This window comes from Plectropomus leopardus, chromosome 3, assembly GCF_026936395.1.
Source record: "Plectropomus leopardus strain MGB_pleo_1.0 chromosome 3, ASM2693639v1, whole genome shotgun sequence".
Lineage (NCBI taxonomy): Eukaryota > Metazoa > Chordata > Actinopteri > Perciformes > Serranidae > Plectropomus > Plectropomus leopardus.
Window position 1 is genome coordinate 38955863 of NC_142178.1, and position 27858 is coordinate 38983720.

A 27858-nucleotide genomic window follows, 5' to 3' on the forward strand; every position below is an offset into this window, starting at 1 on the left:
TTCTAATTTATTAATTTATTTATTTGGACAAAATCAAATTTCACTGTTGGAGGGAGCCTGTGACCCACATTGTTTTTTTCAATGGCAACCATTTTTCTTTTAACTTTTTTTGGTAGTTTTTCTTGTTTTTATACTCATTATTATTATTATTATTATTATTATTATTATTTTAATTTATTAACTTATTTATTTGGACAAAATCTAATTTCACTGTTGGAGGGAGCCTGTGACCCACATTGTTTTTTTCAATGGCAGCCACTTTTCTTTTAACTTTTTTTCATTTGACAGTTAAGGACCTTGGACCTTATTTTTTTTTTAATTTTTTCCCGCCCTGGCTCAGCTCGGTCTCATTTCCCCGCCGGCTCGCTCCGCTGACTGTATGAACCGCATGAACCGCCTGAACCCGGTTCTGTCCGACGGTCCGTGAATGCAGCAGGAGTCCTCCCAGTCAGATCTGGCTGAACGTGACGCGCCGACTCGGAGCCGAGCGAGGAGGTTTCCTGGCGGAGCTGCGGAGGGAGCAGGAGCCGAGCAGGAGCCGAGCGGGTCTGTCTGTCCGTCCGTCCGTCCGTGTGTCTGTCTGCCTGCCGCCGCAGTCTCTCTCGTCTGTCTGGGACACGCACAGCCAGAGAAAACCTCCTCTTTTCTCCTCGGCGTGGACTCCTCGAGCGGCTATGGATCCATCGCTCCTGTTTTCACCGCCGAGGGACCGTTGGATGCTCCAGTGCCCATAGAGGAGGAGGCGGGAGGAGGAGGAGGAGGAGGAGGAGGGGGGCATCCTTGTCATTCTTCGACTACCAGGTAAAATTATTGTTTTAATGTGCTTTAACGTGCTGTGGGTGTGAGTGCGGGCTGTTTTCTGGGAGGAGGCGGCGGCCGGGGTTTGTCGGTTCGGGCGTTTGTGTCGAGCCCGGAGCGGGTGGGAGCGGAGGTTAGCATGCTAGCTAGCTGCCGTTAGCGGGCTGCCGCCGCCGCCGCCGCCGCTGCTTCGTCATTCGCCGGTTTAAGGGAGGGATGCGGCGCCGGGATGCTGTTGCGGGAGGGAGGGGAGGGCTCGTAATGGTAACGGTACCGTCCGTCTGGCCTCGGCCCATCTCCGTGATGAACGACACCCCCAACCTCCCCGTTTCTGCCACGCCGAAGTTAGCGTCCGATTCGTAGCTTCCGATTCAGCAGTTAAGGGGAGAGTTAAGGGAAACGCAGTTGCGGCGCCCAACGACCAAATTCAGGCCTTTCGCACCTCCTACTGTGGTGAAAGCGTGCTGGACGTTTGAAGTAGAGCCTCAGTGTTCTCTGAAATCCTTTTTAAGATTTGTGAAACTTTTACTTTATTAGTGAAAACGCATAAAAGGGAGATTGTCAGATGTTGACTAAATTCAAATCAGCTCCAGATCAAAAACTGCTATGCTTAGAGAGGCCAAATCTGGACTAGATTATTCCAAAACGAGTTAAATTTAATTTAAAACACAGTTGCAAACCTATACTCTATTTTTCAAGGTGCAAAAAGAGATTTCACAGTTTTTGTTTTCATGTAGACTACACAAAATCAGGTCCAGACCAAAAACTGTTATAGTAAGACCTCTCAAATCTGGACTAGATTGTTCCAGAGAGGTTAAAGGTTACTTAAAATAAAATTTTATATTCGAGAAACCTACTTTTGAAGATACAAAAAACTGAGGTTTAACAGATTGTATTTACATGTTAAACCACACTGAAGAAGGTCCAGACCAAAAACTGAGAGACCTCTTAAATCTGAACTATATTATTCCAGAGGTTAAAAATGACTTAAAACACACTTTTATGTTTTTGAAATCTATATTTAATTTGTGAGGATGCAAACAAATTAAATTTCACCACCTTTATTTACATGTTGATTAAACCAGGTCCAGTTAAAAAAAATAAATACTGCCAAATTTAAAGAGGCCAAATCTGGACTAAATTATTCCAGAGGGATTGGATTTTATTTAAAACACAGTTGCATGTTTTGTGAAAGCAAAATGGAAAAGTACATCTTAAAAAGTTTTTTCACATCTAGACCATACTGGATCAGATCCAGATCAAAAACTACTATTCTTTGACCTGTTAAATCTGGACTTGATTATTCTAAAAAGGCTAATGTTGATTTTAAACACATATGTGAAACTTATATTTTATTTGAGAAATTGCAAAAAAACAAAAAAAAAAAGATTTTACTGCATTTTTTAACATCTGGACCACACTGAACCAGGTCTGTCCGGAAAACCATTATACTAAAATCAGTAAGATTTGATCTAGATAATATTAGAAAGTCTAAAGATTACTTAAAACAGAATTATAGATTTGTGAATTATATATTTAATTTTAAAAAATTTTAATGCACATTTAGACCACATTAAACTAATCTCTCTCGAAAATCACGGGTTATCCCAGAGAGACTAAAGATTATTAAAAGATTATTAAAACACAAGATGAGATTTGTGAAACTTTTATTTTATTTGTGAAAATGCACAAAAGGGAGATTTTACAACATTTTTTAGATCTCTCTTGAAAACTGCTATACCTAGAAAGGTCATATTTGAACTAGATTATCCTAGAGAGACTAAAGATTATATAAAACACAATTTTGGATTTGTGAAAATCATATTCTATTTGTGAATTATATGCAAAAAACAACAAACAAACAAACAAACCACAAAACCATTTCACATCTCACCGTTTTTCAGATCGAGAACACAGAGAGACCCGAAATGAAATCCCCTTTTTTTTGCATTTTCACATATAAACTATCACTTTACCAAATCTTAAATTGTGTCTTTAGCCTCTCTGGAATAATCTAGACCAGATTTGACAGGTGTAACTGTAGTACTTTTTTAAACGGGGCCTGGTCCAACGTGGTCAACATGTTAAAAAAAAACAACCCATTTTTGCATTTTGGCAAAGAGAAAAAGGGTTCACAAATTTGAAATCTACTTTCAGACAGTTTTTAGACTCGTCCTAAAACGTCTAACATGCTTCGGGAGGTGCAAAAAGCTGAGAAAAGATCTGGACCTGGTTTCATTTGGTCAACATCTGAAAAGCTGTGAAATCTCCCCTTTTTTTTTGCATTTTTACTATTAAAGTAAAGATTTCACAAACCTTAAAAGGGCTTTCAGACATCGAGGCACTATTAAAAACGTCTAACATGCTTTCACCACAGTAGCAGATGCAAAAAAAACCCCGAAAAGTGGTCGTTAAGCATTGCAACTTAAATTTCCCTTAACTCCCCCCTTAACTGCTGAATCGGAAGCTACGAATCAGAAGCAAACTTCGCCGTAGTCCCGTTTCTCCCCCTCCTCCTCGTCCTCCTCCTCCTCCCCGGTCTCCCATCCCTTCAAAAAAAATGACACAGCATCGCGTCTGAGTCCCAAAATGAATAAAAACACGTTTTTTCACCATAAACATGAAAACAACACCCATCAGCTGTCAGTTAGCCCGCCGTGCTAACCAGCTTCCCAGCCTAGCATCCAGCTAGCCGGCTAACATTAGCATCACCCCTCCTCCTCCCGCTAGCATCCCCGGCTAGTTCGCATCCTCCGAGCCGAGCCATCACAGGCCAAGCCGGGCTCTCACAACCGTCTCCCCGACCCCTGCCATCTCACACCGGGGTATTTTAACCTTTTATTGCTCTAAAAGAAACAGCCGGAGCAGATTTTATCCGCCCGTTAAGGATATAACGGAGCACGCCGAGCGGATGTTGTTATGTAACGAGATAATGACACCACACGCCCTTGAAACAAAAGCTGTTGTTTCAGTGTTTGTTTGTTTGTTTGTTGTGGGGTCCAGTCAGTAAAAAACAGACAGTAAATGGGAGACAGCAGCGGTGATGGTGGACGTGTCGGAGGAGGAGGAGGAGGTGTTTGGTGATGCCGAGGCCCGCAGCTCTGAGACCGGCTTCTGAAACACACAGCGGCTGCTCCTGTCAGCCATTGTTTTTGTTGTCATTGGAGGGCTGCGTTTGTTTCCTGCGATCATGGCCAGTCCCCGACACCCTCTGCAGCTCCGCAGCTCCGTGCTCAAATGTCACTGTGTGATTTACAGTCATTGTTCCCATTAAACTCCTGCAAGGTTCGCCTAAAACACGTACCCGAGGCTCCCCCAAAATAACCCGGCTGCTGCTGTTGTTGAGCTTTGTAGCACGCGTACATGCAGGATGTTATTTGGAAGATGAAACCCTTGGTGCTTCTGTCATTGAAAAATGATTGTTTATTTGCCTAAATATTTCTTTAAAAAGATGCTGCAGATGACTTGAACTAGGGGGAATTAGCTGAAAAAACAATGGGGCTATAGTAGGAATTCTCATAGTCCAAGTTCAAAGTATATAACAATACATTTTTAACATTTTTCATGCACTCAAACAGTGTACTGAATGCTTGAATATGAGGGAAAAACAAATCAACACAGACAAATGTCTTTTTGAAAGATAAAACCTTTTTCCAGTGCTTTTGTCATTGAAAAATAATTTTTTCCCCATATATTTTCTTTAAAAACATGCTGCAGATGACTTGAACTGGGGGTTAATAGCTGAAAAAAAATCCATTGGGGCTATTCACAATATCACAGAAAATAAGCCTTTTTTACATGTTCTCATGCACTCAGACAGTGTACTGAATGCTTGAATATGAGGAAAAAACAAATCAATACAGACATAAATGTCCATTTGAAAGATAAAACCTTTTTCCGGTGCTTTTGTCATTGAAAAAATGGTTGTAAAATGTTTTGTTTTTGTTTTTTTTGCCTAAATATTGTCTTTAAAAAGATGCTGCAGATGACTAGACCTGGGATTATTAGCTGGAAAAAACAACAAATTCTCACATAGTCCAAATTCAACAATATCACAGAAAATATACAGTTTTTCTATGTTTACAGAGGGTGAAGTAAAATACTGAATGTGTGAATATGAAGGAAAAACAAATCAACACAGACATAAATGTCTATTTAGGAGCTTAAAAATCCCAAATCTAAATATTGACAGAAAGATTTTCATTTTTATTGTAAATGCATATCAGTTCCAAATATTGGTTATCGGCCTCATTATCTCCTAATAATCGGTGTCAGCCCTAAAAAAAACATCAGTCACAAAATCCACGTAGAGTTAAACCTTGTGGTGCTGCGTGCTGTAGCGTCTTGGCCTATGCATCACATTTCTAAAGACTTGAAGCTATATTTGGTATTTTATATGAAAATAACGTGTTATATTTGCTGAAACTCTCCGTCCACATGGCACAGGTGATATGTACAGAAAAATCATGCCCCTCGTTCTCTTCTTCGACTGCCTCTAATGGCGTTATCCAGAATCCGCCGTGGCTCATAGACAACAATCAGTCAGAGTCGAGGAGTCTCTTACGCGCTGTCAGTCACGTCAATCACTGCTCACGAGCCGCAGTCAAACTGTCAAACCGCGCCGATCAAATATGAATCAAGATTACTGTTACTGCGTTGCTTGTTTGTTGCCTCAAACGTGTGCAGAAAGATATTTTGGTGAAGTTTTTAAATGCAAAATGAGAAAGTTTGTGACAAGAGTATGGCTGCACAGTATGCAAAATAAAGATTTGATTGTGATTATTGTAAAGGTTATTGCAGTATAAGTCAGGATGTTGAAGGGAAAAGTCATGTTTGATTTTCACTTTTGCCAAAAAAAAAGTTTTTTGTCTGGGTCTGTACAAAAAAACAGCTGGAATTTGATTTGTATGCCGGGATTTCTCTACAGCACCACAGCGCTTAATTTTTAATGGTATGTTGTGACACATTTTGCCTTTTGAAAAAAAGGAACACCTGCACACTCGGGCCGGGCTATATAAAGATATTATATTATATTGAGATATGAGACTATATGTCGTCTTAGATATTGGATATTGTTATTTCTTGATGTAGTGAAATTATGTTTTTTTTTTCCTGATTTAAAAAAAAATATATATTGATTTTATACCTTAACAGCAATGATCTCCACATTCTCAATAGCACCTCAGATTTAAAACAAGCAGACAAAAAATAAATAAATAAATAATAATAACAATAATAATTGGCAGTTATTAAAATAGGGGAAATAAAGGGAAGAAAAAACAAACAAAAACACCATCTACATAGAAAAAGGCAGATGTTTTTTCCTGATTTTAAAGGTTGCATTACAGTAAAATAATGTACTTTTCTCTACTTATCAGACAGTTCTACTTGTTTTAATACTTGCCTCTACCCACTTTGTCAATGTGTCTACTTTACTAATGATTATTGATCAAAAATGTTAATATTTTCTTAAAGCTCCAACATTAATTCCTACAATAATGTCGCATCAAAGAGATAATTGTGATTAACTGTGATGTTCAATTCTGTCTTCCAGTTTTAGGATTAATGAAGAGCTTTTGAGAAAAAGAGATAAGAGATACGAGATAAATATTGTGATATGGAGATATTGCCTAAAAATACTGCAATATAATTTTCAGTCCATATCGCCCAGCCCTACTGTACACAATCATGAAAAACCTGGAAAAGTCATGGAAATACTTAAAATCACTGACATTTTTGTTAACTCAATTTCTTTGCTTCTGAATATAAATGGAAAGCTCACACGGTTCCCATTTTCCACGATTAAAACCGGCCAAGCCTTCGCCTTCGAGGCAGATTATGTTTATACGTGACGTAGCATGGCGGCATTTATTGTGTTGTTTTAGCAAGACTGTCTTAAGTGTGCGTGTGTCTGTGTAGAAAAGTGACATAAAAGCAGTGAAGTGCATGTTTTTTTTTTTTAAAATGGAAATATTAATCATGTAAATTCATGGAAAAGTTTTGAAATTTTGTCGGTGAAAATGTGCGGGAACCCGGACTACAGTATGAGCTGAGCAGTGTAAGCATTAGGGATCCTTTTGATGGTTTTAGTGTTGATTTTTGGGACAGCGGTTCCCAGACTGGAAACTGAAGGAAGAGAAGGAATTCATAGGGAGTGAGAGAAGGAGAGGAGAAGGAGAAAGTGTGAGGAGGCGAGGAGGCAGGGTAGAAGGAGGTAAGGAGGCAGGATGTGTGTTTAAGTCTCTGAACAATAAGTGGCAGCCTGCTGCGTTTGCTGTGTGAAGGAAACTATCCACTGACCTGCTCTGTGTGTGTGTTTTTCTGCCTTCTCTCCTTTCTCTGCCTCCGTTTCCTTCCAGGCTGACTCACCGCTGGAGCGCCTGAACACAGAAGAAGAAGAAGAAGAAGTTTGAGAGAACGAGGGAGTGAGAAAAAACAAACAGAGCAACAGAAGGAAGGAGGGAGGGAGAGAAAGAGGGGAGTAAATCAAAATAAATAAAAAAGTGTGGACGACTAGGAGGGGGGAGAGACAGCAGACAGCAGGAGAACGTCAGGTCGGGTCGGCGGGGTGAGAGGAGGAAAGAGAAAGTGATTGTGGGAAAGAAAGAGAAAAAGATTGAGACGTTACAGACGCAGAGGGGAACAGGTTAACAGATCTGAGGTCAGGTGAGAGTGGGAGCAGGTAGGTTGGAGGTCGGAGGTCAAGCGGCGGTCAGACGCAAGGCTGACTGAGCTGCGGCCGCACAAACTGTCCCGCCGCCGCCCCAACCCCCCAACAACTGTCGCTTCACCGTCACCACACTGGGAGAACTGGGAGACCTGGTGACAAGGAGAAGCCACCATGAGCGACCAGAACGTCGTCAAGGAAGGCTGGGTCCAGAAACGAGGTGAGGAGACGCGTTCACCCAGAACAGCTAACGTCGCCCCAATCTTTTTTATTTTTATTTTTCTAAATTACACATTATTGATTATATTCAGTGTTTTTCAGTTTGAAAAATTTGCACCTTTTTCCCCTTTATTTATGTATTTTTTAATTTTTTAAAATTTGTTAAACCCCTCGTCACCTGGATTGCAAGTTTTCTTGTGCAACGTTCAGATTTTTATTTCATGGGGTTATTTTCAAATAGTTGAACAAGTCCAGAAAACTAAATTTATGATTATTTTTAATTCTCATTATTCCCCTATTTTCTCTTTTACTAATTTTCATGTAATTTTCCCTCAAATTTTTACTGATTTCTTGTTAAATTTTTGGGCCATGTCTTGTTTAAGATCTCAGTACCTTCTCGTCATGTTTTTGAAAGAAGTGAAACCTATTTAAGTTTCAAAGGTTTCATTGGTTTTCAACAATCAGTCAGGACAGATTCAAAATAAATCATACAAAATGCTCCTGAAATATGAGTTCACACATACAGACACAACTCAGTAAAGACCACGTAATATGAAAAATGCTGTATAATCTTAATTAAAACACAGAGCTGCTTTACATGTTGATCACTGACACCACTTTTAACCTGGCAGCAGCAGTATAAAGCTGGGAGGATAATTCCTGCCTCCAGATATCCGACATTGTGAATCATCTGTATTGCTGTTTTTTTTTGGAAAATACAAAGTAAATATAATAAACTTCACTGCATCCTCTGCTCCATCTGTGCCCAAAGTACGCTCGACACTGTAAGAGTGTGGTGCAATGAATAACCAAACATTATATATATTTTCCAAGGGCACTCCTAATGAACAGTCCAGCTCCAAAAATATACAATCAATTTGTGGCAGCAGATGTTTTAAAATGTGTCATTAGCTGCAGGTTTGTCTGCCTAAAAATAACAAAAAAAACACCCAAAAAAACACACTTCTTCTGCATCTCAACATCTTATTAGTCACTTACAGGTACATTAGAAAAAAAAGGAATATTGTGAAGAAGTTCAAGACTTTCCATCAGTTATTTAAGAGAGTGAAATTTTAATATATTTTAGACTTATTGCATAAACTAAAATGTTCAAGCATAGTTCTGTTTTAATTTTAATAATATTGCCTACAGCTAAAAAAATGGAAGAAAAAAAACGTATGAAAAAAAACCTATTTCAAAATATTTGAAACACCCGACCCAAAAATACAGACGAGCTGAGGGCTGTTGTCAAAGCAACCTGAGTTTATAAATGAACATACTTTTCTTAAATTGGACATTTCTGTACTGTAAATGACTTTTTGAATGATCCTAGGAAATAATCTGAGATACTGGATTTCTGATTCTCATGAGCTATAAATCATAATCATCAAAATTAAAACAAAAAAAAGTCTTGAAATATTTTGACTTTAGTGTAATGAATATACAATTTATGAAAGTTTACCTTTTTGAATTAAATTAAGTAGAAAATGTAACTTCTTCCACAATATTCTATTTTTTGAGATGCACCTGTATACGTAGTTTCAGTGTATCTGTACACAGTTTCCACTTTCCACCTCAGAATCACTATTTTAAATTTGAAATAGTCTGAAAACAGAAACCTAAATTTGAGCTAATATCAGCTCCCGCCTTTTAAAAATGAGCAGCTACAAAGAGTTAAAGGTGACAGACAGTTGTGACCAGGCCGCCTGTTGTCATTATTTGGTAAACGCTTTGTTTTGTCGGCGCACCACGACACGAGGCCGGTGTGCTCACATATATTCACTGTTAAAAAAACACGCAGGCAGGAAAGATGTGTTTTTATGCGGCTCAGTGTGGACACGGCCTGCGCCGCCCTGCCAGTTTGAAGAACAGCACCTCCAAACAATGGTTGTTTACCTGCCAGACGGCGAGCGGAGCAGGCAGGCTTTGCAGAGCTGCAGCCCAGTCTGAGCTGCACTTGGCTGGTGTGTTATTTCCCACAGTGATTTTAGTGTGTGTTTGTGTGTGTGTGTGCTGGAGGTGTGTTTGTCTGGTCTGAGCTCGGGGCTTTTGGCTGGCAGGCAGGGGGAAGTTTCTCTGTGGCACTATGAGCTTACAGAGGATGACCTAACTCTCCGGTTCCTTCCTCTCCGGCCCTCACAAAGTCCCTGAATTGTTTATTGCACCTCTGCGTGCTCTTATAATTCAGTCCTAACAGGCCTCTCAGGGAAACTGCCCCCGAGCAGCTCTCTGACCTGCTTAAGATCAAAACTCAGAGTTCACACGCAGTTCAGGGCGGTTTGGAAAGTGGGGTGTTGAAACTGAATTTTTGAGAAACACAAAAAAAAAGTCGTTGAATGTGGAGCAGCGTTATTGTCGTTGACTGCAGAGTTTACGTTGGTGGAGACTCGCTTGTTTCAGTTTGTAGAAATTAATTTTATTCACAAACAGATGGATCTGTTTCGACGACATTAGCCCGCGTAGCAAATGAGAAGTTTGGGGTTACAAAAGAGCTCCTCGCTGTGATGGACTTCCTGTTGAAAAGGATGTTGGGCGGGACATAATCCAGCGAGGAATCAATTTAAACTGTAAGTCAATGGGACATCATTCACAGTGAAAGGCCAGTTAACAGGAGAAGAAGAAGAGCAGGATTACTTGTGTTACACTTTTTTCAAGCAACAAAGCATGTTTTTGGGAGCCAACTGGGGTTCAGTGTCTTGCTTAAGGACATTTTACGCCTGAGCAGCACGTGACGAAAACCTCGCCCAACTGCAGCGTGTTTCACGCTCACGGTGTCCACACTGGCAGCGTTGTTGCTGTGACGCTTCTGCAGGGCCGCCTGCTGGTTTGAGTTCTGTATTTCCACATTTAAAAGCACAGATTCCACTTATTTATGAATTAATGTGAGCTCCTGCACTGTCAACAACAGGGTCCCTGCAAATATGTCACAATAAAATGCCTTGTGTCGACAGCTAATGGCATTCTGCTGAAAGATGCTGGACTTTTGTTTTGAAATGCAGGCAGGAAAGTTTGAGTATTGACTACGGTATTCTGTGCTTTAACTCTAATATCCCACGTTTTTTTGCAGGTCTGTGAATACAGCGCTGCAGGCGGCGTTCACAGTTGATCAGATTGATAGATGAGAGAAGATATTTGCAGATTTTTGTAAGTAAAAGAGAGTTTTAGGCTCGGCAGGGTTTAGTTTCACTTTTAATGTGCCTGCGTCTGCCTCTACTGTGCTTAAAATACCCCAACAGTGTTTAATACTGCTCTTAATTAACAGTCTAGCTCCACTGAGACTATGGCAGGACAAATTCGACCATGGCGGCCCGCCATAGTCTAATTTGCCATTAATGGGAAACATTGGAAAATGTAGTAAAAGGTGGCATAAAGTTGGTATAATTATCAAAACACCATTTTCACGGCCGCTTTCTGCCAACAACTGTGCACAGCACGCGGAAATAATTGTCGAGCCACCGTTTCTCTGGATGTGCTGCGGCTAACAAGCACCTGAGATGCGCCTGAGCATCTGGCTGCTCTGAGTTGTTAACACGGGCGCCAAAAACAAAAGAAACAACAGGTTTGGCGATGCTCACGCACAGCTCAAACAGGTGCTCCAGGTGTTAACGTGAACAGGAGGAGGTCGTTTTGGACAGCCAACTTTATGTTTAATGGCTGACTTGTTATTTTGGCAAAGAAAATCTGTTCTTGGCGGCAAAGTTTCTCAGTGGCGGGCTGCAACAAATAAATGCAAACCCTGCTGTATTTTGGTTAGACGAAACAAGATCTTCTTGAGCTTGGGGGAGTTTTCACATTTTTGATATTTTATAGTCTAAATGATTGTTCAAATCTTTGATAGATCTGTTGACACTTGACAGTGTAAGGAATCTTTAATGGAACCAAAAGGTAAATAAACCCTTGATCTTGTCAGCGTTTCCGTCGCAGACAGTACTCTTACATACGGGCGGGGTTTTTCGTCACTCACAGCTCTCGCTGTATTTCCTCGTTCCCTGGTGATACAGAGGGAAGTTAACTTAAAGTCTGATGTTTAAGGGACACAGATGTACCTGCAAGTTATCCTGATGAATCCCTCGGCTGCTCACCAGCTTTTAAGTTTAACAGCTGTCTCACTGACTCAGTCGTCTGATTTTTCTGTCGTCGTCGTCACACTGTTGTTCTGAAGCCGTGTGAGTCATCAGACGTCTGAGAAAACTCAGTAAAGTTTGATTTTTTGGATGGATGCTGAGGCAGTCGATCACTGATACAGCCACGCTTTGGTTCTCCGTTAGCTCTGCTGCTAATCAGACTCTGTACGATGTCAACATCTCACCACGACATACTCGTGTATCCCAACATGTGTAGTAATTAAGTCACAAGCTGATGAGTTAGAACAGCAGGGAACCAACACTTCACCGCCGCAGAGCGAGAACGTGTTCATCAAAAGATTTCCTCTTCAGCTGGGACTGGTTACAGATGTTCAGTGGATTTGTTATTTGAGATGAAAAGGCTGCTGATGATAAAGTGTAAAACATAATGGATATAGAGTTAATCTGTCATGTTTTGCTCTCATAAACATATTTCACGTTATGCTGTTGAAAGTAGTCGTCTCAAAGTGAGGAGTCGTCCTCGACAGCATTGTGATGACGCAAGTTTCCATTGACCCTCAGATTGCATGAATTGGAATATAAAAAATGTCTACTGGAAACACATCAATTTAGAAACGACTCACATTTATCGCCAGTTTATAAATAGTTATGTCTGTGTGCTCGTCAGTAGGAACTGGCTCCCTCATGATGCAGCAGGAGCTACAAGAGCTGTTATTGCATCACATAACTCTGAGAAAGTTTTGAATCCACATTTCCTCTGTGAAATCGTGGACTACATCTCCCAGAAATCCCTCATACATGTCCGCTCCCACGTATAAGGGGCTCACCTTTCCATCATGGCTCCATAACACGCCTACGCAGCCTTGGATTGGAAATAATGACGGCTAGTTTGGTGGCTGCAATAGAAATTAAGCTGCTGATGTTTTGAACATCCATCGCCATGGTTACTGGGATGTTATCACCAGAGGAAAAGTTGCAGAACATCAGTCAGAAGAAACGCAGTCGTCTCGCAACTGTGTTTAATTGACATTTCAAAAAACATCGCTTCAGATTTGTGCAATAAATGGCTTTATAAAGAAGACAAGAAGATTTTTCGAAAACGTTTAATTCGGTTTTTACTTCAGTTTTGGTTAGCTGTGATTAATTAAGTAATTTCTTATTTTAGCTGTGACATAGTGTTCAACAGCCAATCCGATTGCTAGATGCACACAGAAGAGAAAGACTTGATTTTTATTGTTTTTTTAGGAAAAGATGAAAAAAAAGAGCAGAAAAAATAAAATTGACATAACATCTCGCTCCTTCACTTTCATTATGAAAAAACTCTGCTGCTTCCCGCTCTGAACACATGTGAGCGCAGCAGGCTGTAACCTGTTGTTGTCGTTTGTTTCTCTCCCTGCAGGTGAGTACATCAAGAACTGGCGGCCGCGCTACTTTCTGCTGAAGACGGACGGCTCTTTCATCGGCTACAAGGACAAACCGCAGGACTCCGACCTGGCCTACCCGCTCAACAACTTCTCTGTAGCAAGTAAGACTCACCCACAGAGGCCTCTGTCCATTATCTCACGCACAAAACAACAAATATCTACCTGACAGCGTCCATCCGTCTCTCTGTGTGACTTCCAGAATGTCAGCTGATGAAGACGGAGCGGCCCAAGCCGAACACCTTCATCATCCGCTGTCTGCAGTGGACCACCGTCATCGAGAGGACTTTTCACGTCGACACTCCTGATGAGAGGTGAGCCTCCTCCTCCGCAGCCGTTTTTCTCACATATGAATCTGTAGAGTTAGTCTGTATGGGTTTTTTTTGTATAATTATTTGAAAAAACATTTTTTAATTAAAACAAAAACAAAAAAAATGGCTGCAGTTATTTCCAAGCTAATAATGAAAGAAAAATGAAAATCTGCTGACAATTGCCACCATTTTAAAGTTGCATTATTTAGTTTTTGGTTCAGTCATTTCCCTTTAAAGCAGATGATTAAATAGAAATTATTTTTGATTATTTATTATTCTATTATTTATTATTATTTAACAGTCTAGAATTCGAATGAAGTTTATTGTCAATCACCTTTACACGTACAAGGAATTTGCTTTGGTGTTTTGGTGAAAATAAACAAAAGAAAGTACTGCAAACAGTTAAGAGACCTTAATAAATAAATAAAAAACATAACAAATATGATAAAAAAATATGGGGGAAAATCTACAAAGTATGCATGTTATACCCAGGGTTCCAGCTGATCCTTAAAAAATCTTAAAAGGTATTTAATTCACGAATCTAAAAATAAGGCCTTCATTGATAAATTAAATTGACTTCAATTATTCTTTCAAAAGTCTTAAAACCATAAATGGCAGATATTTCCCACTTTGATGAACCAAATAGATACTTTTATGGTACTATAATTTGCTCACTGTCTTTCATGCATCCACCTCTGGAAAAGTTTTTTTTTCCTTCAGTATTTGAGGTAGATTTTTAACTTTTTCACTGGACAAAAAAAGTCATGTTGTATATTACAATAAATATTTGCTCAAATAAAATTCTTCAATTTTGTCTACTTGAAAATTGTTCTTAAACTGGATTCTGAGTGCCATTAAAAAAGTCTTTAAAAGTCCTAAATCTACGTTGCCTTAAGCTGCAGTCACCCTGGTTATACCTTCTAAATGCAGATATTCAGCTGCATAATTCATCTTAACTGCCAGTTTTGCATTAAAAAGATAAATAAAAAAGACGGGAGACGACTGGCTATCAACAGATACCAGATATAAAAGCTCTGGCATTATTTCTCAGTGCTGAACCAGTTTTTTTTTGTTAAATTGTCCTCACAACACAACACGAGTCTGTCAACAGAGCGAGAAGAAAGACAGGAAGCAGGGGTGTGGGGCTGAGGCGGGACGCCAAGTTTTGAAGGGTTTTCGTTCCAAAACACAATATATTGTATACATCATGACTCGTTACCTGATGCTCAGCTGGTTTGTTATGAACACGACTCGACTGACAACATCCTGCAGCGTCTCGCATAAACACGACCGGCAGTCTCGGCGGGTACGTGACTGGACCTTTTATTGGCCCCTAACACCTCACCGGCCACTAAATATTTAAGAAACTGAAAAACTGGTGGTACATCTGAACTTTTTGCCAGTGTTATAAACCTTGTGTTTCCATTTTGCTTTTCTTTGCGGTGGATTTTACCACAGAGGACAGAGCCATTAGTTTCAGATGAAAAAAAAATCAGAATTTGTTTTTTTGTTTGTTTTGTTTTCTGGGATTGAAAGTCTGCCTAATATCACTTTAAATGCCTTAATGTCGTAATAGAGTTTGAATCTGATATGTTTAAAAACGACGGGCAAGTTTAGCGAGAAAGACTTAATCTTATTATTGGTCCTTGGGTCCTTGGTCATGGAAAAGTTTGGAATTTTTGTCCATGTAAATGTGCGGGAATCCTGAAACTTAATTTCTATGAGACATGGTTGATGGAAATAACAACATTCAGAAACGCAATACTTGAGCAGTACATGAAAGGATTTCTAAAAAGCGACTAACTTAGACTTCAGATCAAATAAATAAGAAAAATACTGAAATATATTCAAACATTTTGTAATTAGTTCCTGTGCATGTTGCTCAAAGTAATCACAGTCTCGTCCCTTCTTCTTTTTATCTCATGTTTTACATTTCTTTTGGGGTTTTTTTCCAGCTTAATTAGATTTAAAGTTCAAGGAAATCCACAGTAAAAAACTTTTTTTTTTAAGTTCAGTAAATTCATGATGTTACCAAATTCAGTGAATAATCATGTTAAATAATCGAGATCTCAATATTGACCAAAACAATCATGGTTATGATTTTTGCCATCATCGAGCAGCCCGGTCACCGAGAGGGTCTAAAAAGACATTAAATCCAGTGATAAAGCCGCCAAGTTGGCAACACTGTGCGCTTAATTTATAACACAAGACTAAACAAGAGTATAATTGCAAAATAAAATGTGGCACATAATTTTCATTTTGACCTGATAATCTTGTTTTTATAATTGTTTGAAGCTAAAATTATAATAGAAATAAAATTTGATTAATCTCCTAGCCCTAATGTGATTAAGAGACTTTATTTTAACCTTAAATGTCAACTTTATTTCTCAATAATTAGAATTATGATTAATTACTAATAATATAAAAAAAACAAATAAATCAAGGATTCCTCGTGTGTCATGCCGGGCGGTCCACCGCTGTGATGGTGGGAGAAACACTGGTGTTAAAAGCTGTGTTTGTTCAGTTTGAGCGTATAGAGACCAGCCAAAATATTCCTTTAAACTCGTCTAAAAACGAATGCTCAGTCTAAAAGTGAAGCTCATAGACTGTATATAAAGACGGACGATATGTCCCCACTAACCCCTGCTAGGCTGAAGTGGGGTCAAAACATCCAGTATTTGGGCGTTGGCTGGATTCTGCACAGTATCGATATCCGTGGTGGGGAAGTTCCCGCCAAAACAGCCGTCAGGGCAAACTCGAGCAGCTCCGTCGAATACGAGCGCACGGATTGGCTGTCACAGCTCTCAATCATGGTGGAATATCCCCCTTTTGTATAATCAAATAATTAATTAAAACTGAACTTATCATAAAAACAAACATCAGGGTGATGAGAACGACCTTCAGTGACAGAAACCGTCTTTGGAAAAAATTTATTTGGCGTGTACTTTGAGTTTTTAGTTTAAGCTATTCACTAAAATAGAGGGGCGGGCTTTATGACCTATACTGCAGTCAGACACCAGGGGGCGATGCAGATTTAAAAGTTACATTTTGGGGGAGCTGACATGTCGTCTATCTTTCGATACAGTCTGTGGGTGAAAGCAGTTAGCCAAAAACTGTATTTCTGCCTGCTGGTATCTCAACCTGCTGCTGTTGTGTCCTGCAGGGACGAGTGGGCCGAGGCCATCCAGATGGTAGCCGAGTCTCTGGCCAAACAGGAGGAGGAGGGCATCCTGTGCAGCCCCACCTCCCAGATCGAGAACGTCAACGAGGAGGAGATGGACACCTCCATCAGCCACTACAAACGAAAGGTGACCTCAGAGCGGAGTCGAAATATGGCTCCTGTTTTCTAGATGTTATTTTGAAAAGTGGATTTTTTACGATGGAGATCCAGTTTCTTCACGTTACTCCTCTGTTTCTGTGTCCAGACAATGAATGACTTTGACTATCTGAAGCTTCTGGGCAAAGGCACTTTTGGGAAAGTCATTCTGGTGAGGGAGAAGGCGAGCGGCACCTACTACGCCATGAAGATCCTCAAGAAGGAAGTCATCATAGCTAAGGTCCTTTTCATGTTTATCAGCTTTTAACTGATGTTTTGTTGTGTCTAAGGCATGTTTTTGGTCACTGGATTAAAATAACTCACACTTTTTCAACAATATTTTTATTGCAATTTCAAGCGTGTATCAAAACATGCATATACAAATAATAAATAATAATAATAAACTTTATTTATATAGCGTTTTTAACAAGGTTACAAAGTAATTTTCTGAAAAGCAACAAATAAAAAAAATGTTGCAAAATAAAAATAAAAATGCAAAAAACAATATATAATAATAATGCAGAATAAAAAAAAAGTATAAAAAGTGATGTACAATGGCCAAGGAGTGATGATCCCTCCTACCGTCACACATTCAGATACAGATAAAGAAAATATGAGCCATGACAATAACAATTATAATTGTAATAATAGTAAAAAAAACCAAACACTCATTCACAGTTTTATTCACAGAGTCAATAAAAAATATAAATACAAACATGATTTCAGGTAAAATTACCCCAATAAGCTATTGAAGCTTGTAAAAAAGTATAGTAACAGTAGCACAATACATGAAGACAAACGGCATATGAAGAACAGCAGTACTAATTACCCGGGGTATGTTTTTCATATAGAGTGATCATTAAAAAATAAAAATAAATGAAAAAATATGTATAGAATAATAATAATAATAATAACAATAATAATGAAGTCCTCGGGGTATATTCCAAATACACACATTTTTGGCCTCAGTCAAATATTACTTATAACCATTGATTATAAACATTTAATTTCATTTTCCCAAAACACCTAAATCTTAATTATTCATACATTTGATATATCTTTTTTTTTTTAACCCTTTATTCATCCTTAGTACGTACATATAATCAAATTCAAAGTCAACAAAGCGTTGATATTAGATTGGATAAAAATAATAAAGCAACAACAATAATGAACATAAAGTTACTTAAAAACACACAAAAGACAATGAATATAAATAAAGAAATAAGCAAATAGATTGATGTTGATTGCTTTGGTTTAGTCACATTTCCTGTAAGAGTTTTTGCAGGCTTGGTTAGGTGTTATTAATTATTTCTGTTCATGCATAAGCACAAACACTTTTTTAGTTTAAAATAAAAATGCATTTGATATTTTAGAAAGATCTGCCATGGCTTTATCTAAAAAAAAAAAAATCGAAATGCATTACTTTCCGTGTTAAATATTAGGCATGTCTGTCAGTCTTGGGTGTTTAAATGAAAAAAAAAAACAGTTACAGATTGTTTTATTACACCTTTCTGCCACTTATATCCTCAAACTTCTGACTAAAATCAAGGAATTGTCTCTTTTTGTCTTCTGACTAACCAGCGTGCCTCTTCTTTGTCCCTTTTTTAAACCACAGGATGAAGTTGCTCACACACTCACAGAAAGTAGGGTATTAAAAAACACTCGGCATCCATTCCTAACTGTGAGTATGAGCGTGTAGACTGCAGTGAAAACACTACACCGTGTCACACCTGTGCTGCAATAAATAAACAGAAATGAAAAGACTCCTCTGATATACAGTCATGCAAAGAAGCTCTGAATTCAGACCACAAAGCTTCAGTTCTTAAAAAAGTAAATGAAAGGAGCGGCTGAGCACTGCTGAGTTTAAGAAATGTTTATATTGTGTTGCAGTCTCTGAAGTACTCGTTCCAGACTAAGGATCGGCTGTGCTTTGTAATGGAGTACGTCAACGGAGGAGAGGTGAGACATCAGTGACTCGTTTTTTTGGGTGTTTTTGATGCTGGCAGATGTTCTGTTTTTATTTCAAAACGCACTGAAGTTATTTCAAGAGTTATTGAAGAATGATGACGGTGGGATTCAAAGAGCTTCAAGAGAAAGCAGTCGCTCCTCACTGCGGTCTTATTTGGAGAGTCGGAGGACTGGAGCGTGTGCATTGCCTTTGGTTTTTGGTTTATCCATTAAAAGGTATTTAAGGGTTCAGTGTGTAAGATTTAGGGGGGTTTAGTGGCGTCTAATGGTGAGGATCACCGATTTCAACCAGCTGAAACTTCTCCTGGTTAGAATTCCTTCATCGTTTGTTGTTGAGGAGGTTTTTATCGAGAGCTAAATGAGGTCTTTTTGTCTCCAAAAAACTAAACAAACCAGGGGTCCCATTCATTAAACAGTGTGCAGCAGCGGCTTTCGGGGGGGCCCCATTTTTCGGTTGTTAATGTTGGTGTAATGTTAAGTTTTGCTGTGCTGATGGCAGCCTGCGTTATGATCAGGACTCACGAGGAGGATGTGGACTTTGATGTTCGTGTGGGGGCCGTCACTGCTTTATGTCCAGACTTTTAGACATCACACAGTCCACATGTGCAGGTGGTGAAGGCGTGACGGTTGAGGTGACGGCAGAAGGCCGCGTGTCGTGTGTCAGCCCCGGTGACATCTCCAGGGCGCTCATTGTGTCGTGCTCACTGTAGTGATTTTACACACGTAAAAGTAGGACTGTGCATCAATCGAATTTTGATTTCAATTTCAATCATGACTCCCAGCAAATACAAAAACAATGTAAATGAGAAAAAAAACATTTTGGCTCCTTCTCTCAGCCTGAGCTCGACACTAAGCCGACAGAGAGGCGAGCTGTATCAGCGCCTGGAAAGATGACGGAAGAAGAGCGACAGCGTTTGGTGAACAAATCAGGCCGAACAGATTCTGTTGTGTGGGAACAGTTTGGATACGAGGCGTCCGACGTGGAGCAAAAAAAAATTACCTGCAACATCTGCTACATGGTGGCGTCTGCACACGTCATTTAAGTTTAAACATCAAGTGTCCAAATAATAAAAAACGGAGAAAAGGACGACGTCATCGACATCCACCGCAACACAGTCATCAGTTAAAGACACATTAAACAAAGCAACTCAACAGGAATTAAATTAAGGAATTAAAAGATGCTTGATGGGAAAAGTATGAAGGGAAATTAAAGTTAAACTATTTATAGAAGTTTTATATGTTTAATAAATGCAACATGTTTGCAAAGTCTTTGAGTAATCATGGAAAATAATTATGATTTTCAATATCATGATTAGGATTTTTTCCATTATCGTGCAGCCCTACGTAAAAGTGGCGTACGCCTCTTCAGGCCTCATTTTGTGAGGACACAGTGTGTTTAAATGAGACGCCAGGTGGTTAAAACACTGAATAATGCAGTTTCACCTTTTCAAAAAAAATCTGTGTTTTTTTTGTGACGCAGCTTGGTGCAGCGAGGCTGCAAACTGCAACAGCAGACGTGAAAACGTGAATGTCCTAATCTGTCAGCGGTGTTTGGTTTGTCTGTTCTGGGCTGCCGTAGGAACACGGTGATCTCTTTAAAGAAGCACCTGCTCCAGTGTAGATATAATAAACAGCTCATTCTGACGTAACAAAAACAGCGATTCTTGTTTCATGTGATTACACACTAAAGAAAACATACTTCTTATATTATATATTATATTTCTGCACATAAAGCCGCCTAAATCCTTCACACTGGACCTTTAAGCCTTGTTTAGCGATCGGAGAGTCAGTAACTGAAACTGAGAAATCTGATGTCGTCTGCTGCGTCTCCGCCGCTCCTGAGTCCCACTGCAGAAAACATCCAGCTGTGACTGATCTTCATTATTTCTCTCAACTAAACACAACAGAGATGTCTGAAGTGTATGAACTTGTGTTTGCTTGTTTTTTTGGCAGCTGTTTTTCCATTTGTCAAGAGAAAGAGTTTTTTCGGAGGACCGCACCCGTTTCTACGGCGCTGAGATCGTCTCTGCTCTAGATTACCTACATTCTGCCAAGATCGTCTACCGTGATCTGAAGGTAAACCAGCACCTGAGAAAAATCTGCTGTTTGATACCTTTACAGTTATTAGTTTAATGTAACATTTAGACAGTCATCAGTTTTCTTGTGCTGCGTTCAGACGCCTTTCATTAGCTTTTAAACCTCTAAAACCTGAGGAAACTGGTTTGATTTCTCTTAAAAATATGATGCAACATGGCAAGAAATGTCCCGCAAACTGCAAATAAATTTAAAAAGGTGAAAAGAAAATGACTGGAAAATTAGTTGGGAGATATTATTAGATATTGTCCCAAAAAAAATTATATATTTACAGTTATGATACAGCAAAAAGGAAAATATGTTGTTTTTTTTCTTTCATTTTTTTGTTGGTTTTGGTTTTGTTTTTGTTTTGTTTTTTACTTTTTTCTTTTTTTCCAGGTAATATTCTTTTAACTTTTTTTTTTTTTTTTTTAACTAATTTTTTGCTCCATTTCTTGTTTAGGTCCTCAAAGCTTTCTTCCCATCTTTTATTTTTGTAATTTATTTTTTTAAAGAAATCAAGCCAGTCAGCTCAAGTTTCATGCAGAAACACACAGAAACGTAGACAGAGATGACCGGTTGCTCTATAGACTGTATTCAAATGTAGGTCAAAAACATTTGTGTTGGGTTTCCACGGAAACAGGAACCAACAGGATAAACAGGAGGGGAATCCAGGCACCCCTGAGGAGGAATTACATTAAAAAGCCTTTACTATAGCGGCTAAATCATTAAAAAAGCCAACATGTTTCGACCACTATTGCTCTTCATCGAGGCTTTAAGAAAACACAAGAACACACAGAAACGTTCAGAGTGTGAGACAAAAGGAAAAAGACAAATGTTTTTTTATGTTTGTCCTCCTCATCAGCTGGAGAACCTCATGTTGGACAAAGACGGCCACATCAAGATCACAGACTTTGGCCTGTGCAAAGAAGGCATCACCGACACTGCCACCATGAAGACCTTCTGTGGCACACCTGAGTACCTGGCTCCAGAGGTCAGAGGTCACACCAAACACACATTTACAACAACAGTTGAGCCATTTGTGCTCAGAGATGATGGATAATAGATAAAAAACACCGAGAAAACAAGACCAGGAGAGTCGAGATTGGAAACTTTCCCAAAACTGTCTGTTAAAACCCAAACTGAACCTTCAGTAGTTTTTTTGTTTTGGGTTTTTTTTTTGTCCTGGTTGATGAAATCAGGAAAGAAACTGTGTGATGTCATTTGTCATCAGCTTGTGGAAGTGCCCAAAAATATCGCTCCTCTCACAGCAGCTAAATGTTGTCTTTACAACAAAGTCGAATGAAATTAATTTCACTTCTTCTAAAGTGGCTCCGGGTGGAGATTCTGAGTTATTTCCCTGTTAAGAGGATCTGAAAGCAGATATCAGATACGTCATGGTCAGAAATAACAGAGAAAAGATGCACAGGAAGGTCACCGGATCTAAGGATCTGCCTCTCGAGGGTTTTAACGTACACAACGGTTCAAAAGACGCTCCTGTCACTAAAGTCTGACTGGACGCTCAGCATCAATGTGTGTGCAGATTTAAATGCAAACAGGTTCCTGTTTTAGTGTCAAGTTCGTCATGATGCCTCAAACAAACTGAAATGAACTTCAGCAAAGTTTTTGTCCTTTAAGTTTCCATAAGGCCCTAAGGTCCTAAAATCCCTGAAATGTCCTAAAATCCTTGAAACATCCTAAAATCATAGAAACGTCTTAAAATGTGGGAAATGTGCTGAAATCTGAGAAATGTCCTAAAATACTTGAAACAGCCTAAATACAAGAAATGTTCAGGACAATCCAAAAAATGTCCTGAAATCCTTGAAACAAAAACTCTGAGAAATGTCCCAAAATTGGAGAAATGTTCTTAAATCCTAGAAATATTTCGAACAATCCGAGAACTGTCCTGAAATTCTAGAAAAATCCTTAAATCTGGAGAAGGCCCTAATCCAAGAATTGTCCTAAATTCCCAGAAATTTCTCAAAATCAAGAAGAAAGCGTCCTAAAATCCTAGTTTTTGTGTTTTGAAGTTAAGAGGGAAACCATCGATATAAAAACTCGTGAACAGTGTTTACAGCATCACACAATGAAAGCCTGATTATTAGATTGAATTTATTAGAAAAACTGATAACGTCTTGATAACGTACATCATATCGTGTTACCAGGTGCTGGAGGACAACGACTACGGGCGGGCGGTGGACTGGTGGGGTTTGGGCGTGGTGACGTACGAGATGATGTGCGGCCGCCTGCCGTTCTACAACCAGGACCACGAGAAGCTGTTTGAGCTCATCCTCATGGAGGAGATCAAGTTCCCACGAACCCTGTCGGCCGACGCCAAGTCGCTGCTGTCGGGGCTGCTCATCAAGGACCCCAACAAACGGTACACGCATACACACGCACACACACACACACACACACACACACACACACACACACACACACACACACACACACACACACACTCACAAACCGTGGCTTTTTACAGAGAAAGGCTGCTGAAAAGCTGCGTAGTGACTGAAGGTTTAAGTTTTTGTCTGGTCATGAAAAAACTGGAAAAGTCATAGAATTTGTCAGATAGCAATTTCCAGGTCTGGAAAAGTTTTGGAAAACTAAATATGCTCTGAAGGTTTCGGAAAAGACGTGATTTTGTTTCATGCATTCCTGCTGGAAGGCAAAATCACTCAAAAAAAAAGATAAACTTTCAAAATGTTTTCTCTAAAAATCACCAAAAATAAAAAAATATTTAAGATAAAACATTACCAAAATGTTTTCAAGAAAACACACATGCTGGCCCGCACATGTTTCCTTTAAAATTGGTGGTAAAATAAACACAAAATTGAGCCATTTAAAGTTGTGTACCCCTCCCAAAAATCCAAAATAAAAAACATAAGTCCCTCCCAAGTTTGTGACATGTAGGGCTGGGCAATAAAATGATAACGATATCAATCACCAAATAACTTTTCCTCGACTGAAATATGAGACGTAGTCGACAGAATGACAACAGAATGTCGATATAACGAGTTCCAGTAATGTTTTGACAGACAACACGAACAACCAATGATAATAAAAATATCGCCACGGAGAACCAAATGCAGCGGACGACTGTGACTGTAGAACAGCTGAGTGTTTGACAGCCACAGCGCTGAAACAGACACATCTGCAGAGGTGAAAGTGACTTCTTTAGACTCTACAGACGACTTTGTGTTAGTTTCAGCTTTAATCAGACTTTGGATGAATTATTTAGAAACACCAGGACGCATCGCTCCGTGTCTCATCCAGCCGCTCGCGCTGAGCTCTCATTATTATTACCAGAGGCAGATGTAATGTTTTGGGGGCCCGGGGCCACAAGCACATGAGCTTATTTTCAGCCTTTCTCTAACTGTGAATGTCGGCAGGCTGTTGGCAGCTATAGAAGAAGTAGGCCGACTCAAAAGTTGTTTTTTTCTTGAGTAAAATGATTAATAGCACAGAAGTTTGACAGAAGCTGAAGTCAGAGTCCTGCAGTCAGGAGAGGTTGGCCTATTATCAGCACAATGTGCTTAAATTTACCTGAAGTTTGTTTCAGATGGAGCTTTTCATTTTTATATAATGCTGAAAAGTTTAATAAATAATAATAAATCATACGTTTATTACACTCCAACACACCATGGTCACATGACACTGTGTCAGTGAACTATGAGGGCAAAAAACACACAAAGAAACCAAAATAATTATTCATTCATCGTAATTGAAGTAAAATGTTCAGTTAATGGTGATATTGATTTTAGGTATGAGGCTCGGACCTTTGCTGGGAGGAAATTTTAGTAACTGGACCTCTGTGAGTTTTAGTAGAATAGGTCCTCCAGCTGGTGATGCTGTTCTACAGTATATTTGTCATGTTCAATGTCTGACAGAAAATAAATATTTCAACCAAAATTAACCTGATGATATCTTCATATCTCATAAGTACTAACGATCCCTAATGCATATTTAAGTATTTAGTCCTGATCCTGTTCTGAACTGATTTTAAAAAAATTACATTTGCGTAGTATATGTTTTAAAAAGCTATTTCATAGTAATGAAAAACAACTGATGGTGAGTTTTGATGGTAGTTTCTTGAAAATTTGCCTAAAAGTGGAGGAAAAATTATGGAAATTTATTGGTCAAATGTGTCTGAACCCTCTGAACTGACCCCTCAGGATCCTGCTCCGAGTTCACAGGACGGTAGATCAACCGTTAGAGTTCACTGGTTAATTTCACCGTTTAAAACCTCCATCTCCACGTTCAGAGGAGAACAAAACCTCCTGGTGATAATTGGTATTCAGCAAAAGTGCTGTTAGACAAAAACTGGCTGGTGGCTGCTGTTAATTTCCCACTCTGATTGTCCCGGAGGCGTTTTCAGTCTCTAATGAAGAAACTGGTGAAAAGAGGCTACTGCAGCTTCACAGAGCGAACTCGTTCACCCCGCCGAGTTATTTTGGGATCCGTAGCAGGTGGATATTCTGGGTCCATTGATGGAGACTTTGTGAAGAGCAGCGTTTTGATGTCTGACTTCGACGTCTTCTTCTTCTTCTCTTTCCTGACAGGCTGGGCGGCGGACCGGATGACGCTAAGGAGATCATGCGACACAGTTTCTTTGGCACAGTCGACTGGCAGGACGTCTACGACAAGAAGGTGAGAGCAGGATTTAGCTGCCGAGACGTCATCCCGTCTTCAGTGGTAATTTATTCAAACAGCGTACCTGAGATATTCTGGTATCAGGGTTACCTGATTCCTCAAAAGACGTCTGGCTGCGATGTAAAAACTCCAAAATAGATCAGAAAAGAAAAAATTACCTCATCTCTTTCTCTTTTGGAAAAACACAAAGCCGTCCGAACAACACCGAGTCCTCATAACACAATGTTCTTTGTCTTTGTGTTTAACTCCAATGATTCATCGATTAGTTGTCGACTAGTAAATTAACCCTTTAGGGCCCGCTTTATTATCACACACACTCGTATCGCTCTGCACGCAAAACACGGTTTTCACCATCAGGCTATATGAATTATCATACATTAATGTGATTTTCTACTTTTCGTTGAGTTCATTTTTTTAATCAGCATCAGTCCTAATCATAGATACCAAATATTCATTAATTTTCAGAATTTTAACCCTTTAAATGTCAGGGTTTTGGTCATGATACCACTATGCCTTTAGATGAAAAAAAACTGAATTATTTTCAATATACTACATGCAAAGTAGGTTTATTTCTGCTGACAGTCTGGGATATGTCAGTGTGTGAGTGTAGCTGCTGACAGTCTGGGATCTGTCAGTGTGTGAGTGTAGCTGCTGACAGTCTGGGATATGTCAGTGTGTGAGTGTAGCTGCTGACAGTCTGGGATATGTCAGTGTGTGAGTGTAGCTGCTGACAGTCTGGGATATGTCAGTGATCAGCAGCTACATTGACTGTGACAGGTCACCTAGTGGAAATAGCATGTATTTCCTCCATATGCCAAATATGGTCAAAATGACCTCATCAGGTGGAAAATAGTCAAAATGACAAATTCAGAGTCAAAAGCCCAGAATGACACCCAGAAATAATACAAGTCCTGTTTTTCTGCTCTGATGGCTGTGGGATCAAAGATGTCAGTTTGAATGGGTTTCAATGGAGCATTTTTGGACCTGAACAGTCTGAATGTAACTATTTAGTTTCCACAGTGTATTTTAGACTTATTGTAGGAGCTGAGCTGGAAATTCACTGATTACACTCAAATACACAATCTGGACTACATTTAGGACACATGCATGAACACATGCAAAAATATAAAAAATAAGAGACTTGTTTGAGTAACTTTTCAAGAAAAAAAAAGTCAGAAGTCTCTGATTCCACTCCCTGAATGTGAATGTTTTCTCATCTCTAAACTCTCTCTTCATTTCCTGTGTTGTTGCAGCTGGTCCCACCGTTCCAGCCCCAGGTCAGCTCAGAGACGGACACACGCTACTTCGACGAGGAGTTCACAGCACAGACCATCACCATCACTCCGCCGGAAAAATGTAATCACGCCTTTCTTCAGCTGATGAATTATCCAAAACAGTAAATTGGTCCACAGTTACCTTCTGCCTGCACTGACATTAATAGACGGGTTTCTGTTATAAATTAGGACAAAACTGAAGCGATATTGTCAAAATGTCGATGAAACACGTGTGGAGCTGACTGTGTTTCCACTGACTGATGTTCTGCTTCTTCTCCTCTGGTGACAACATCCCAGTAACCATGGCGATGGATGTTCAAAACATCAGCAGCTTTCTATCTCTTGCAGCCACCAAACTAGCCGTCATTATTTCCAATCCGACGCCACGTAGGCGTGTTATGGAGCCGTGATGGAAAGGCGAGCCCCTTATACGTGGGAGCGGACACATGTGAGGGATTTCTGGGAGATGTAGTCCACGATTTCACAGAGGAATTGTGGATTCAAAACTTGATAATGATCCGCTCGACTTTCTCAGAGTTATGTGATGCAATAACAGCTCCTGTAGCTCCTGCTGCATCATGAGGGAGCCAGTTCCTACTGACGAGCACACAGACACAGCATCATGTGACCTCACAGCATCATGTGACCTCACAGCATCATGTGACCTAGAAAAGACTAAAAAGTGTTTCAGTTGCAGTTTTACGAAACATATTTTTTCAAATCGCCCGAAAAATCAACTCATGGGAGTGTAAATTGTAATAAGTCAGAGTTTTTGTTTTTTTTTAAATTGACATGTTTCCATTAGATGCATTAAATATTTGCATTTTCAATTTGTGCAATTTAAGGATTAATGGAAACTCGACGAATGTCTGTACCGAGTTTCATCAGAATCCTAACTAACAAATCACAGGACATACGTAGAAAGGGACATTTTAGTTGGTTAATGTTAATGTTGCTACTTTTGATGCCCTCTGTATGAATCGTTGTATTGTTTTTTTTGTCTTCTTTTTCTTTTCTGTCTCTCGTTATTTCTTCTGTTACTTGCCGAGGGACTACGGATGTAAATTATC

General features: G+C 39.5%; 1 protein-coding gene across 1 annotated transcript in view; it reads left to right on the plus strand.

Moving 5' to 3' along the window:
* Positions 1 to 221: 221 nt before the first annotated feature.
* Positions 222 to 27858, plus strand: part of akt3b (AKT serine/threonine kinase 3b) — a 32128-nt gene continuing 4491 nt past the window's right edge. The window contains exons 1-13 of the mRNA XM_088075029.1: positions 222 to 801; positions 7158 to 7685; positions 13169 to 13294; positions 13393 to 13504; positions 16665 to 16809; positions 16927 to 17058; positions 18433 to 18498; positions 18708 to 18776; positions 20739 to 20861; positions 21724 to 21852; positions 23024 to 23238; positions 25424 to 25511; positions 26768 to 26870. Of these exons, the coding sequence (XP_087931155.1) occupies positions 7640 to 7685; positions 13169 to 13294; positions 13393 to 13504; positions 16665 to 16809; positions 16927 to 17058; positions 18433 to 18498; positions 18708 to 18776; positions 20739 to 20861; positions 21724 to 21852; positions 23024 to 23238; positions 25424 to 25511; positions 26768 to 26870 (1354 nt within the window). The 5' untranslated portion in view covers positions 222 to 801; positions 7158 to 7639. The remainder of the gene's footprint in view (positions 802 to 7157; positions 7686 to 13168; positions 13295 to 13392; positions 13505 to 16664; positions 16810 to 16926; positions 17059 to 18432; positions 18499 to 18707; positions 18777 to 20738; positions 20862 to 21723; positions 21853 to 23023; positions 23239 to 25423; positions 25512 to 26767; positions 26871 to 27858) is intronic.